The 15125-nt window shown below is 52.0% G+C and overlaps 1 protein-coding gene across 5 annotated transcripts in view; it reads right to left on the reverse strand.

Annotated features, from left to right (window-relative positions):
• Positions 1–15125, reverse strand: part of RUBCN (rubicon autophagy regulator) — a gene marked incomplete at its 5' end in the record, with an annotated part of 28762 nt that overhangs the window by 4863 nt on the left and 8774 nt on the right. For 3 of the 5 annotated variants that reach the window (XM_082287828.1, XM_082287829.1, XM_082287831.1), the window contains 13 exons: positions 140–200; positions 2883–2957; positions 3721–3822; positions 4175–4376; positions 4861–4976; positions 5150–5245; positions 7787–8335; positions 8572–8728; positions 8950–9090; positions 9658–9764; positions 9939–10098; positions 11046–11129; positions 12939–13092. In XM_082287828.1, coding sequence (XP_082143954.1) covers positions 140–200; positions 2883–2957; positions 3721–3822; positions 4175–4376; positions 4861–4976; positions 5150–5245; positions 7787–8335; positions 8572–8728; positions 8950–9090; positions 9658–9764; positions 9939–10098; positions 11046–11129; positions 12939–12977 — 1889 coding nt within the window. The remainder of the gene's footprint in view (positions 1–139; positions 201–2882; positions 2958–3720; positions 3823–4174; positions 4377–4860; positions 4977–5149; positions 5246–7786; positions 8336–8571; positions 8729–8949; positions 9091–9657; positions 9765–9938; positions 10099–11045; positions 11130–12938; positions 13093–15125) is intronic. The other 2 variants (XM_082287830.1, XM_082287827.1) reach the window with 2 other exon arrangements.

Below are 15125 nucleotides of genomic sequence, written 5' to 3' on the forward strand. Positions count from 1 at the left end.
ACAGAGGGAGGGAAGGCAGGAGGGAGAGAGGGAGGGATATCTACTCCAGTGCAAAACAGCAACTGATGCACATGGAAGAGCAGAGCTGAGGAAAGAGAATGTGGTACCAAGATGTGTCACCATGAGGTTGAAGACGTACATGGAGTCCGAGGAGAGAAAGGACTTCCTGCTGGAGTCTGGGTTCTTCTTGATGTCTGCATCTGAAATCACAAACAGACAAGGTGGAACAGATGGGACAGGGCAGGGGGATACACTCATTTCAAACCAAAGCTTCAAGGTAAAACTCATCAAGCTATTCAAAAGCATGTGAACTACAGCATCAACTTCTACCAGTGGCACTGAGCAGTAAGGAGGGGTGCAGTCTAATCAGTCAGCTGTTGGAATTACAAGGGAAAGGCATGGTGGGATGCTGTGAACAGCCAGCCTCAGGTTTGGGGGAGACAAGTGGCTGCTGGTACAGGTCACACATCAAGTCCTAGCAGTGACAGGGCCTGAAACAGAACACACACAGGAGGGCAGGACTGCAGGGCTAGCAAGAAGGTTTAGTAGCTCTCTACACACAGTATAGATGCTGGAAAGGATTAGCAATGGGATGCAGAGCCCTTCTCTCTACTTGACTGCAACCTCTAAGATCAGACACTGGCCAAGCCACAGCTTGTCAGTTGACTGCACAGCCAGGGCTGGTAGCCTGTGCCCAGCACTGCCCAGACACATCAGCATCCCTGCAGAGAAAGGGCCAGCAGCCATGAGGCCAGCCCTCTGCAGAGGTCACAGACTCATCTCCTGAGGAGGGAAGGGTCCAAGATAAGGTGCAGGACATTGGAGTTGTGCTCCCTCCACCCCTCCATCAGCTCCCAAAGAGTCCTGGGCTGCCCTGCAGCTCCAGTAGCAGGCAATACCCAGAGGTACCTTTTACACTCATCTTTTTTTCACTCCAGCAGGTTAAACCCTAACCGGGAATCCATCTCAACAGTAGAAGACCCCTGTGTCATGACACTCGTAGTTGTACGATGCAGACAAAAATAGACAGAAACCCTGCTTCATGGCAGATAAGGCTCCCAGAAAAGGGAAGAGAGCATGCAAGGTGAAGGTACTACAGGTCAGGACAGAAGAGTGGCCAAAGCCAAAACCTTCATCCCAGCAGGTCTCCTGTTTTGTACCTCTGGGGAGCTCTAGGAATGGTCTGCAGTGACCACACCACCCCCACAAAAAAGCCTGTAGCTTCCCCTGCCCCAGTGCCTGGCATGGGGAGGCACAGCTCAGGGTCCCTGCTCCTATTCCCCAAGCAGGCTGACTAACACAACTCTGCAGAGAGCCCACATGATCCCAGCCAGGCATCAACTGCACACTGAGGCCAAGGGAATCACAGCCTGTGAGCCAAAGCAGTCACAGGCTGAGCAAGGAGTGTCCCCCTGCTCCGAGCTTTCCTACAGAGAGCAGGACTGCCCTAGCAACAAAGGGAGTAAGTCCTGCAAATTTACAGACTCACACTACTGGAATTCAGCTTGGATGCTTGACCTTCACTGTTTGACATCCATTGCTAAAACAGGCACCCAAAAGCATCCTAATGTTAAGGAATCCATGTATCTAGGTCATGCAAACTGAATTCTAGCTGCAGAAAACAAGGAATTCAGGCAAACAGCCTCATAACCTTGTAGGACACCAGTCAGACACACCTGCCATGCTCCGGTGCCTTCTGCTCTGCGCAGGAAGGTCCCGCATGGTCCTAGACTATGACAAACATGAGCAAACGGGAGGGCACACGCAGCACAGAGTGGGCCAGGTGCTATGGGAAGGCAGAGCCAGCACACTCAGGCACTGACATGGTCTCAGGGATGGCAGAGGGAGCCAGATCTGACCCTAGGCTTCCACAGGAGCTAGCACTGGGACACCGCTCATTTCCTAACATTAACAGCAAACACTCCCAAATCATCATTAGCTGCCCAAAACATCTCTGCCAATGCTATCACCAGGTGGGATAGCCCCCAGCTGGCTTGTGAACAGCCCCCAAATCTAAGGACATCACCCCACACCCCAGTGCCAGCTTCAGCCAGGATCACAGCCTGGTCTGTGAACCCAACAGGGCTGACAGAAAAGATCTGAGCACCAGCAAATCCAGCAGGAGCAACATGCTGGTGCTGAACACCAGACAGGAGAGATCAGCAGCAGCCCAGCAGGCTGCTCCCTTGCTAAAGAAAACAGGGAGCACATGAAGGTTATTTCAACACGGCCAGCAGACCAGAAGGATTAACTAGTACTACTGTAAACAATAAAAACACTAAGCTGCATGTGATCTCAGTGCTTAGGGCCTCCAGCATGAACAAACTGCCAATGCCCTGTCTGATCTCACTACTTCTCCCTCCAGAACTTCTTTCTAGAATGATTCCACTACAAGTCAAGTCTGAGCAGAACAGGAAGGGCTGGCTGTGGTTCAGATCAAAGCTATGGCATGCCAGCTCTGCCAAGTCAAGTAGGATAATGCTCCCTAAGGCACTTGGGATGGAGACCTGGTCCCACATCATAGAGGACTCTGCTCTCATTTAACCCAGGCTCAGCCTTCAACACCTACAGAGCTTCACTGCCCTGTGAAGTCCTACCCCAGGCAAGACAGGTCTTGACCACAGCAGGCACTTTTGATACATCCAAAATACTGCACGGCAAAATGCCCTGGGGGGGTGGAGCCCACAGCAGAATTCCTCTGCCTCTGCTCTACTCCATCCTGCCACATCATCCTGCCACAGCTTTTCTTGCTGACATCTGGATGGTACTGGAACTAATTCCCAGTTCTGAAACCAGGCAGATTTCAGAGAAGTGTGCCCGTGCACACACACACACACCTTGCACACACACGCGCGCGTGCCCGGGGGAGCACTGCAGGGTACCTGAGAACAAGGAAGCCATTGACACTGAGAGGCCGTTCTTGGACATTTGAATCAGGTTAGATCCATCGTTACCATCTGTATGACACGGTGATGACAAAACAGTTGACTTCAGTGCTTCAGCCAGGCCAGAGAGAAACGGCATAAAACAAGAGCAGCACTCACACGAGGAGAGCCCAGAACTGAATTCACACACTCCTCCAAGGGCTACAAAACTGAGCCCAAAACCTGACCCTCATGGACTGAAAGGAGGGGTTGCTGTCAATAGTCAGGAGACAAGAAGACTGGACAACTCCATCTTCTTTTTAAAGTAAGAGAGATGGAGGTACTATTGTCATCCACCTCGGGATGAACAAGGCTCTGAAGGAAATGAACACCCAGGGACTCAGGCTGGTCTCCTGTGGGTGATGAGCTCAGCCACCCAAGCTGCCAGGAGCAGAGACTAGAGGTATTGCAGGTCAGGATGTGACCAGCACCCACCATTCAAGAGGTAAGTGGTCAGAGCTATGGCTCCTTCTGCCTGGGGAGAAGAAGAGCAGGAGGGCAGCTCTCCCACCTCTCTAGCTGTGACAGCAGCTGTGTGTACCAGGCAATGAAATGGAAACCACCTACCAGCCAGAGGCACAGAACATGACAGGGTTACAGAAGATTCTGAAGGAAAATCATGCCACCACATGAGGGAAACTGATTGTTCTGCTTATACTCAATTCAGCCAGTTGTTTGGGAAAAGCCATCCTGAAGGCCAGAAGTACAGGGTCTTCTTCAGCAGGACTGACCCCAACACAACCACACCAAGAAGTCTGTTTCTATGAAAGAAGCCAACACAGCCATTTCCTCCTACCTCGGATCTCGTACTCTTCCACATCCTCCACAGAGCCAGAATCAGAGAGCCGCATGGAGCCGTGGGAGCTGAACTGGGACCCGCTGTCTGTCGCCACCAGACCTGGGAGAAATGCATCACAGCCAGGTCACCAGTGGAAGGGTCACTGACAGCTATGGGAGAAAGGGATAGCCAGGTACAGCCAGGGAAGGGAGGGATGGAGCTCAAAGATGGAACACACTATGGGTTCAAAATGAAATTACATTCCATAACTCAGTGCCAGCAGTGTTATCAATGGATGGTTATCTGTCACATTATGGTCTTCAATTGCAGCAGTTTCACAAATCTTGGCAGCACCTTGGTAGCAATTTAACTGTTTGCAAGGAACGGGCAGGAAGGCAGGCAGCTTATAGGACAGGCAATGGACAGAAAACCCACATCCCACTAGCTGATGAGCCCAAAACGCATCACCCACTGTCTGAGCCTATCTCCTGGCAGGTAGGGAACAGGTGCCTGGTGCGGATCTGCTGGCGCCGAATGCGAATCTTTTGTTTAAGCTCCTGGATCTCCTTGTCACTGTCTTCCTCCTCCTCCTCCAGCTGCCGGCTCATCATGTTGCATTTCATCAGCTCAATGGCAGCGATCAAGGACTCTGAGATGCTGAAGTGGGCATTCTCCTGCAAGGCAAGAGCAAAAGCATTCAAGGCTATGCCTTGGATGAACTAAGACTTGGTAAAATTTTGTTCCCCACCTATGACAGGAAAGAGCTTATTACTCATGGATGGTGGTGAAAGCCATTAACCTCTGTCAGCCCTGTAAAATATGACTCTTCTATGAGGACCTAGAAAACAAAGCCTTCTTGGGCATCAGAATACTCACAAAACACAACAGGCATCCTACAAAGAGGATGTGCAACACATCTACTCTGGGGGGTCAGCACATGGCCCCGAGAGGCCCTAACATGTTGCAAAGCTGCCATGTATATGACGGATGGGCAGATCCCAGCTACCAGACACCACCAAGGAGCTCAACCTTGGAGTTCGGTGCACAGCTCTACAGCAGGCAATACCATGGCATTATCTTCCCCACGGCAGGAAGTGTCTCTGAACCTGCACCAAGATACATTCTCCAATGCACACAGGCTGCTGCTGCTTCTCTCACCTTCTCCAGGTCTGCACAGCTACCAAAGTCCTGCTCAGAGAGGTAGCTGATGAGGGACTGCCCTTCTGAAGGTCTCCTGAACATCCCTTCCCCCGAACTCAGGTACTGTCCAGAGTCTAGAAAAGGAAGAGACACAGGTATGAGGGAAGGACCTGCTATCTCCATGCCACCAAGCCCTGCCAGCACCCAGCCAGCATCCCACAAGCAGGTGCCAGCAGCTGAGGCCACTGCAGACCATGGAGGAACCTGACCAGGATTGAGTGTGCCTGCTGAAGCTGGCTGTACTCACCATACTCCATGTAGAGGGAGCTGGGTGTGCTCAGTTCACTGCTCTGCGTGGAAGCAGAGACTGGCCCTCTCCCTCCACTTGGATCACCATGGGACTCTGGAAGGGAAGATGACACCAGGCACACCTCAGTAGCTCAGAGGCACCCAGCCACTGCACAGGGTGAAATGAAAGGGGCTCAGCATCACACACACAGGCATGAATGGATGGAAATAAGGAGAGACATCTTCCTGCTCCATGCCACAGCTGAGGGCAAGCCCAGGAGGAGACAAAACTAGAAAGGCATTTCAGGCAGGAGAAGGGGAATGACGGAGAGAAGATCACGAGAGCCATGGAACAGTCGAGTCCTGAGCCTTCCTCTGTTTACCCCAGAGCAGAGCTGGGGAACACACCAGGCTCCAGCAAGTACCTCTTGCCAGCCCTTTCTTCCTGATGGAGCATCTCCGAGGGCAGTTATCCCCCAGAACAGAGAACAGGAGACACAGGGAAATGCGAGCAGCCAAAGGATCTGTGGGGGTCCCTGCCCTGCAAAGCAGCCTGGACACCAGAGCAAGGAGGCATCTGAAGGACATGCCCCTGCTCCACTATAAACCAGGGCTCCCCACACACAGCACTGGAGCCTGGGTGCAGTGCCCAAGGTGACCTACACGGGCTGTGGGCTGGGCTCTGCCCCACGCACACACTGTGGTGCAGCTCCCTGCCAGACTGAGCCAGTGGAGACTGCCAGGAGCTGGCCTGACTGGGGACCAAGAACATGTGGTGCTCTGCGGAGAGCTGTGGCCCCAGGGAACACGTGGATGGAGTGGCTGGGTGACAAAGGACTGCTGAAGGAGACTGAAAACACCCTGGCCATAGTGGGACAGGAGCACACAGCTCTGGATACAGGGCAGGTGCCAGCTGACATCCTGAGCGTAACAGAAGGGCAACACTGTCCTCTCAACTTCCTGCTCACTTTTGTTCCCAGCTTTGTGCTGTAACTCTGATGTGGCTGGAGGCTCCTGAGCCCACCAATACCAGCCTCTCCCTATGAAGGCCATGAAGCAGCAGTCACCAGGATGGAGCCTGGGATCAACCCACCCCACAGGCTGGAAGACAAAGGAGACTTGTCAGGGTAGGAGCCTCTCACAGCTACTTACTGCAGCCTGACAGGGCGTCCTGCAGCCACCTCAACACAGAAACCACCTCATGAGGTGGATGCCACGTACAACAGAGCCTACTGCTGAAGGGTAAAGCAAGGCAGTGCTCAGCATCATCTGCTGGAGCAGGACACAGGGCTGGACACATCTCTCTGAACACCCATCACCCCCAAGGAGGAGCCTTCCCAGACACAGAGCACCCAGATGTGAGGTCAACAAACCCAGTGCCACTGTTCAGTGGATGCAAAACAAAACAGCCCACTTTTTTGAGCTGCTGACTTTTTCTGCATGTGAGGCAAAGGGATGGCAGCACCCCAGCATTTCTGCTCGGGGGAAAAGCCATCCTGAAGGCAGAGGGACAGGGTCTTCTTCAGCAGGACTGACTGCAACACAACCACACCAAGAAGTCTGAGTGCCCAGTTCTTTGCCCTGAGCCCAAAGGAGCATCCAGGAGTCTCAGCTGTGGGTACATACACTGGAAATCAGTCAACATCAAACCTCCCTGTGCCACAGATCCACAAAATAAAAGGAAAAATTAGATGTTCAAGCCCATGCCTACTTGGCTGCCAACCCTTATTCACCAGGTAAGAGATGGCTGGCTTCCGAGGCAGTGGGTGGAGGGAAGGGCAGGGGATACAGCTCAGAGACTTGGTGGCCAGCACTCCCTAATGCCATGCAAGGGAGCTGGACACACTTCTGGGTCTGGTCCACTGCTTCCACAAACCAAGCTGGGATCTTCAGTCAGGTTGCATGCATAAACCAGACCACACTTCAAAGCATCAGTTGGGACACAGCAAAGAAAGATTTTTTTTTTTGGTTTTCTAAATGAACACTAATGGGTTGATGGCAATCCTGAACTTGATGCAATGATCACTAATGAAGGGCTGTTATACTGGCTCCCAAACCTGCCACTGGATCTTCTATTATAATGGTGATATCCCTGAGGCCTCCTGGGCAGACAGAGGAGGAAAAGGACAGCGTTAAGGGAGAGAAAACAGAGACAGACTGGTTACTACTCAGCAAGGACCTCCACTTCTCCAATGAAGGCAGCACCAGAGCAAACTCCCACAAACTGGTTGTCCCCTCACACCCCACTCTCCCCATCCGTATGTATTCACTCACTCAAGACCACAGGAGAACCCAGCAGGTTAGCAGTGGGATAACATCTTACCAGCAGGACGAGGCCAGGCCTCAGTCCCATATCCCAGCCAAGCAAGGCCAGTGGGGAAGCAGAACAGCTGATGCCACAGCATTGCTGCCATTTTCTAAGATTTTGGTAAAAGCTTGCAGTACCAGTAACAGTCCACCCCTGGGCATTCTGGGAAGCAAGATGTCATCCCATCATTCCAGTGTGGAGCTGACAAGCTAAGGGAAAAGTCCAGTCACTTGCCCACTGTCCCTCTCTCCAACGTGATCAATGGACTCAAGGGGGTGGCCAGCATCAGCCTTCTGGTACCAGGGACTCCCACACCCAAAAGCCATCCCAGAGAAGCTGTCCCATTACCATGCAACTTTCCAGAAGTCACGTTGGTGTCAGAGTGTGAGCGCACATGGCTCTTCTTGAGGATGCCCTGTGGAGTTGATGACTGTCCCTCCGAGAAGCTGGACCGACGCAACAGGCTCAGGCCCCTGCTGCCACCTCCACTTGCTCCCTGCTCCCCCAGGGATGATACTGAGTCCAGCTTCTGAGAGCTGCTGGAGGAGAAGAGTTTAGAGCTACTGCTCTTGGTGCTGCTGGTGCTGGCGCTGCTGCAAGCCCGGCCCCGGCGTCCCAAGTTGCCAATGGCCAGGTACTCTGGCCCGTCATTAACATCACTCTGTGCATCATCCTGACTCCCTGTCCAGGTATCCTCGCTCTGGCTGGTGGTGCTGGAGCTCATCTCGCTGGCTGGAGAGAAGGGGTCTTTGGGTGAGGGGACGTGGAAGTGGGTGACAGAGCCAGGCTGCTCCAGAGGGGACTTGCCCTCACTGAAGGAGGAGGACCGAGTGGATGGGCAGCGCTCCTGGGGCTGGCTGGAGTTGGAGCTGCCACAGGAACTCACTGGTCTCCTGTCTGGACAGAGGCAGGAGAATGATTTCACACACTCTGGCACGAGGAGACAAGGAGACATATCCTACAGCAATAAGCTTGTGGCTTCACACCAACATGTCCACCCACCACAGGCAAATCCCTCCCTCCCATCATGGGCAGAAGTCTTCCATACCCATCCACCCCAACAAACACACAAGCAGATAACTAGGTAAAGTCTTTTCTGGGTCTGCCTTAAGCTCCCCAGCCACCCTTGATACCTGCGGGGCCAGAGGAGGCTGGATGTTGGAGGCTGGAAAAGGACCCAAAGCAGCGCTGCTGTGTGCAGGTGGCAGCAGGGACGCATAGGGATGCAGGGAGGACAGTCAGGCTCTGACTCTTGGTCACTGGAGATGGATTGCCACTCTTCCTAGTAAGCTGAAGAGAGGTGGCATCATCAATAAATCAGCATCTATGGGGCTACATGTCAAAAGAGTAGCAACAGAAAGGGATCAACCTGCAAATGCCTGGTCACCAACCACAAACGACGTGGCAGCCCTGGGAACACAACGGTGGGGGGGTGGGGAAAAACACGGCAGCACAGAAGGGAAGCAGCTCTTTGTTCACAGCTACAGGACAGATTCCCATTGGGAAATTACCAGGCTCTCAGTGAAATGATCCAGGCAGCCCAGCGCTCCCGGCAGACGGCTCTCATGTCCCTCAGTGCTGCGATCACACATCTCTCTTGTCCCAGCAGAAGGGTCTGACGCGCACAGGGACGGCAGTGACGTGCCGGCCAGCTGAAAGAACACAGCCCCCATTTAATGAAGCCTCATTAATTGCTCTCTTCTGGGGAGCTCTGTGCAAAGAAGGCAGCTGCTGTTTCCCTCCTCTGGAGAGGGGGCAGCTGGCGCAGGGCTGCATAGGGGGTCACTGGCATAATCAGTAGGAGTAGGCACCCAGGTGTCCTGGGGCGTTGCCCATTCTCTCAGAGGGTGACTGTCCCTCATGACTAGGCCGCTCTGCTGACCCTGAAGCCTGGGACTGTTGGAGAGGGCTTCAAAGGTGCCTCTTACAAGGAACTAGTCCTCAGGTCCTCTACTCAAATCCTTGGTGCAAGCCTGAACCAAAGTGCCCCACTATAGGCTCCACACAGCCATCTCGGCCACCCTGATCCCTGACAGGTCATGCAGGCAGGACAAGGACCAGTTCCCCACTGTCCTCCCCTCTTGGAGCAACTTTTACTAGTTCCAAGTCCAGCCTCTTGTCCAAGGGCTCCAAGTGCCCTGAATGTGACCTTGCAGGAGCAGCCGCAGCCAGTCGGCATTTGGGGAGAGCCAGATGGAAAATCCGGGACCTCAACTCACCATGGAGGTGTCAATCTGAGCCAGAAGCCTGGGGTTGTTCTGCTCAACAGCTTCCAGGCACTGCAGCATGGCCGTGACGTGTGCGTCACTGAGCAGGAAGGCAGTATCTGGGGAGAAAAAAATGCTGCTCAAGGGAGTCTCTCTCACCCACATGGTTTGACACACCAGTTGCTCACATGCAAATCAACTTTTCTGCTGTCCTCCCTCACTCCCACGCAGCTTGGAAATGCCACCAGCTAGATATTTTCCTAGTAAGAAGGAAAAGGCCCACTGCTCTTTACCTGTGTAGAACTTCCTGATGTACTGCCGGTTCCCCAGGAGCGGCCTCAGCTGCGCCGACAGGCAGTGGCACTGCAGGCTGTGCTGCAGCCACAGCTGCGCAATGGCCTGGTCCCCTGGGCCCTCAGGGTCACGCTGGCCGCTCTCCTGCAGGCTGATGAACTGGAAAGGGACGCCAGGCACAGGTTAAGGCAGGCAGAGGCAAGAAGGGGAGCAGGGCTTGTTTCTGCCACATGGCTTTGGTCCCCTTGATAACAGCAGCTTTCCCGTGCCAGTCACCATCAGCAGCAAAGAGGGCATGTCCCAGCAGCTCCCCAGTCACCAAGTAGGCAAAAGCACCAGGCAGGAACAATGCTTCAAAGGTCAGCCAGTGACCAAAGTCCTCTGAGAGCCACCAGCACAACGAATTTCGCTTGCACACTCTCCCACCCATGAGCCTTGCCCCTGACCTGGAGGGATCCCATGCGCCCAAATCCAATCTGACCCCGGTGGCGACAGTCATTTTCTAGCTGACGCATTAGCTGGGAAAGGCTATGGCAATGCTTGAGCTGCTGCAGCTTGCAGAGCTGGACTGGAGTTACACCCCCATTCCCCCAACAGCAGGCTGGACAAAGCGACCACCAGTGGCCAGCCCTTTATGCCCATCCACAGCAGGAACACGGATGTCAGCATGGTGCAGCCAAGGACCAAGAGCATCCCCATATACCAGTAGTTGGCACAAGTCAGGAATGGGAGAATAAATGCATGGTGAAGTCACAACCCAGAAATGGCACAGCCCAGACCCTTAGAAATCTGCACAGACACATGAATCACCCCTGCGCACACACAAGCCCTGCTTGTGCCAGTTCCCATGGTGATGCCTGCTGCACCCAGCCCAGCAGAGCTGGAGACTGGCCTGGGAGAAATAAGCAGCCAATTGTCTCAGCCCAAGCCACACTGAGTTCCCAGGACACAGCTTGTACCCAAACACACGGCTGCATCAGCCTCCACAAGCCATGGAGCCACTTTACTCACAGCAGCCCAGGCACCACTGTCCCATGGGTGAGGCTCCAGCCCAGCTGCCCTCTCCCCTCCCACTGGGTACACAAGGCCACCCCACCAGAACCCACCTTCTCCAGGTGATGAGCAGAGCCTGGACTCAGCCAGCGAATGTCCTTCACAAACTGCCAGTAATCCTTCTGTCTGCAGCACACCTGCCCAGGACAGGCACAGTTAGGTACCACCTCCCAAGTGCCAGTTAAATGAGTACATCCCCGTTAGTCCCTTGCTGCCGTGAGAGGACATGCTGTTTGCCTCTGCTTTATTCAGACAGTGAGGGGTTTCCCGTTAGAGAGGAACTGCAGCAGAGTTGCTGTTTTCCTCTCCACCCTATTGGTTGTAAACACAGACCCAAAAAGTATCTCTTCACCAAAAAGCTGATTATTTTTACTTCCATCCCTATTTCCTCTTTCACAAGTGACAGAGGAATGGCTTCTGTTTTGGTGGTTTCTTGGGTTCGGTGGGGGAGTAGTTTGTTTTATAAGACTAGAAAACTAACACGGCAATTTTAGTTTTCTAGACTGAATTGGGTTTTCTGGACAAATAAATAAAATTAATTCTAAAGTTTAAAAAACTCTTACCCTAGTTTTCTTAATGTGTACGTATGTATTTTTTCACCTTCTTTTTAATTCCCAGCTGTAGGCAAAAAAGTTGCCAAGAAAATAAAAAGTAAACGGAAATGTTTTGCTGGAGCAACTATGAGACAACTGCTATAAGGAAGCTGTATTTTTATGGACCTCCTTTTGCAACTCCCATAGCTTGACTGTTGTCACACATGCCTGAGCAGAGGAGACATTCCTGAGTGGAAGAGCTGTCTTTGCCTATAGTAAAAGCACTGAGGAAGGTAACACACCATCCTGCTTTGCAAGTCTGGCATGAACTGCTACCAACAGACAGACAAGTATAAATTACTTAAACCTCACTTCTTGAAGCCTGTGAATAGCAGGTCTGTCAGAAGGGAGCACTGCACACCTCACATGGAAAAGGCAGCTCCTCTATCTGGCAATCTCCCAGAGAAGGTCCCTGGTCCATGCAGCTGGGGACTAACAGCAACAGAGCAGCACCTCAACTAATGCTGTCTGCAAACTTAAAAAATCCAGGGAGCAAAGCTCCCTGCTTGAACAACCTGCCAGTCAGGCTCTTCCTGGAGGTTTATTAGCTTGGGTGCAGCACTGCATAGGGGCAGTTTTCCTGATCCGGGACCCAGCTGGCCCGGGCAAGCTGCCTGGGGCTCCTCTGTGCCATTCTCTTCTCTTCTCTCTGGGTGGCAGAGCCACTGATGGGAAGCCTGTCCCCAGGCATGCCCTGCAGCCTTGCTTCACCTTTCCACACCTTGCTTCACCTTTCCACTGTAAATTAATTGTGCTGGTAATTGCAAGCTGAAGGGGAGATCTTCAAGCCTCTGCACACAAGTGGGAAAGAAAAATTCTTCCACGCAGCCACAGAAAGGGGGAAGGCTGTGTGAGCAACTGCAGGCACAACAAGAGCCTGGAAAGAGTGATCCCATTCACGCAGAGTGCGGGTTTGGCTGCCAGCTCCTGTTATTAACACAGCTAACCAGAAACAGTAAAGATGCGAGGTTTCTCTTGCCAGGCCTCGCTGGGGACTTGTCCAAGTGCAGATGATACGGGGCTGACTCACTGCAAATGCAATTTAATCGCTTGGCTGCAGCACAAAGAAAGAAGAGAGGGGCTGGCCTCAGCACAGGGGGCACAAATACTTAGAAAAACCATATTGAAAGTAGATGAGATAGAAAGAACGTGCACCCAGGTCCCCCTGACAACCACAGCATTTGCCAGGCAAGCTCAGTCCCCGCTTGCATCACTTCCCACATTGGTACAAGCGCTGTGCCTACTCTGTGCTATGAGCACAGAAGTGAGCTGCAGCCCTGCTTGTGACAGGCACTGAGGCTGTGACAGACAGACAGACAAACAGACAGCTGTGCTGGCAGGACAGAGCTGTACCTTGTCATGGATAAGCCCATGGTAGAGGATGCTGTGCATGTCTCTGCAGAGCCGTTCCAAGCCGCCATACTTGGACCAGACATTTGGGTTGCTGATGGACACCAAACCTTCCACTGTGGTCTTCAGGTTGCCAAGGAGCTTCCAGTGCTCCTTCCTGCAGAGGAACACATCAAGATACATCAGAGATACAGCAAGAGGAGCTTTGCAACAGGAACACTCTCTCGAAGGAGTCTGTTCAGGCTGAAACCGTTGGTGGTCCAGAAGCTAGCAAAGGTGAGCTGAAGCACTTTACCTCCAGGCATTATTGTTTGTGGACAACTGCCTGTATCATAATGATTCTTCTGATGACTGGTAGCCACCACCAGGAGACAGACAGAACAGACTGATGGCTCCTGCAATGTACCACTTGCCCAGTCTGGGCCAAAAAACTGGAGGTTATCTCTCTATTGAGCCTCTTGCTTCACCAACATGCTCTCTCTAAGAGAGCAGCAGCCCCTCAGGAGCACAGCAGCTGTAAGGAACGGTGTGAGGGCCACCACATCGAGCAGACCCTGTGTTTACAGAGCAGCAATCCCTGAGGAATGCACACCACATCAAGCACTCCAGCCCTGTCAGGATGCAGAGGTGCTCCTCTCCCAGGGAGATGACACTTCATCTGCATCTCCAGCTGTACAGCTGCTCTCTGGGCCCTGAGCTGCTGTAGGCACAACTTGCAAAAGCCTTCGTCATGTTCTGGACAGAGATTAGCAAACTGCTGGTGAACTCTAGAGCATGCACAACAATTCACCAATATCATCCCCCTCGGCTGCCCTGCATACAGCAAGAAATCAACATTATCTGCCACAAAGCAGGAATGATGGTGCAGAGAGGAAACATCATTTGACTATGCAAAAAGCAGCTTTGGGGAAGGAAGCTTTGGATGACTGAGGTTCCCCCTCAAGCTGCTTGACAACGTTGCCAGATGAACAGCAGCTGTCAAAAACACATATTCAAATATGAGCCACTCTCTCAGAAGAACAGGAATGTTGCAAGGTATAGTTAGGAGTGTAAATAACAACAACAAAAAAATGTCTCTGCAGGGTTTGTAACAAAAGCACCCTAACTGCCACCTTAAAATGAAAGTTCAGGTTTTCAACTGGCAAGAAACAAGAAGGTGTTTCAGCAGTTAATCCCTACCACAGCCAAAACCAAATTGAGACTCAAAAAAAAAAGGAAAAAAAAAAAAAGGAAAAAAATTAAAATAAATAACATTTTTTAAAACTGCTTTCATTTTCATCCCTTGGGGATCAAACTGTGAGCTGCATACTTCTGGTAATTAATACAAAGCTTTTCTCACCAATATTCTCTTTTTGAGACTAGTTCACTACTGCCAAACTGATCAGTTGAACAAGCAGATCATTAATTAATGGCTCTACTTCAAGCTCCCATTCACTCCCCTTCCTCACGAGGGAAACATCACCACTTTCAGTGCCCACCTAAACTTAAACCACACAGAAGCCAACCCATTCCACCAGCAAAGCCTGTCACCCTGACAGCACTGGAGCTCTAGACCACAGCTGCAGTGCATATGGCAGCATGTGTATGTTTGTGTTGTACTTAGATTCACAGGCACAGTCAGGGCTTTATCTCAGGAGGGACTGAAGAAAGATGCACAGATATAAATCAGAGGCAGCTTTCTGAAGGAGATACAGCTTGGGGAGACACAAAAAAAATGATCCAGCTCTTCTGAATTTATGGGCTTTTCCCATCCCTGCCCTGAGGGATGCAGACGTTCTTTGTCTACGGATGCCCAGAGAGGAATCGGCAGTCCCTGGTCAAAGAGCACCGGCAGCCACTGAGCTCAAACATCACCAGCTCCTCCCTAAGATGTTTGCAACACTCAGAGTTAGGAAATGCAAGTGAAAGCTCAGCCACGCCACTGATATTCCAAGTCAGTGAGTCAGGGGAACTCCCTCCCATGTAATTTCATGCTATAAAAAGCAGGCAATGCACACAAGGATGTGAGGGTAGCACACTCAAGAGATGTGCCTTTGCAAATGAATGGTTTCACTGAAGGACTTGTGCATCTCAAGATGTAGGAAACCAGGATCCATGGCTCTCTCCTAACACAGGGAAACTACGGGTAAGCAATCCTTGAACAAAATAACCTCAAAACATTAAAACATTGAACACAAAAGCACATAGAGA

Source organism: Coloeus monedula (genome assembly GCF_965178545.1).
Source record: "Coloeus monedula genome assembly, chromosome: 10".
Classification (NCBI taxonomy): domain Eukaryota; kingdom Metazoa; phylum Chordata; class Aves; order Passeriformes; family Corvidae; genus Coloeus; species Coloeus monedula.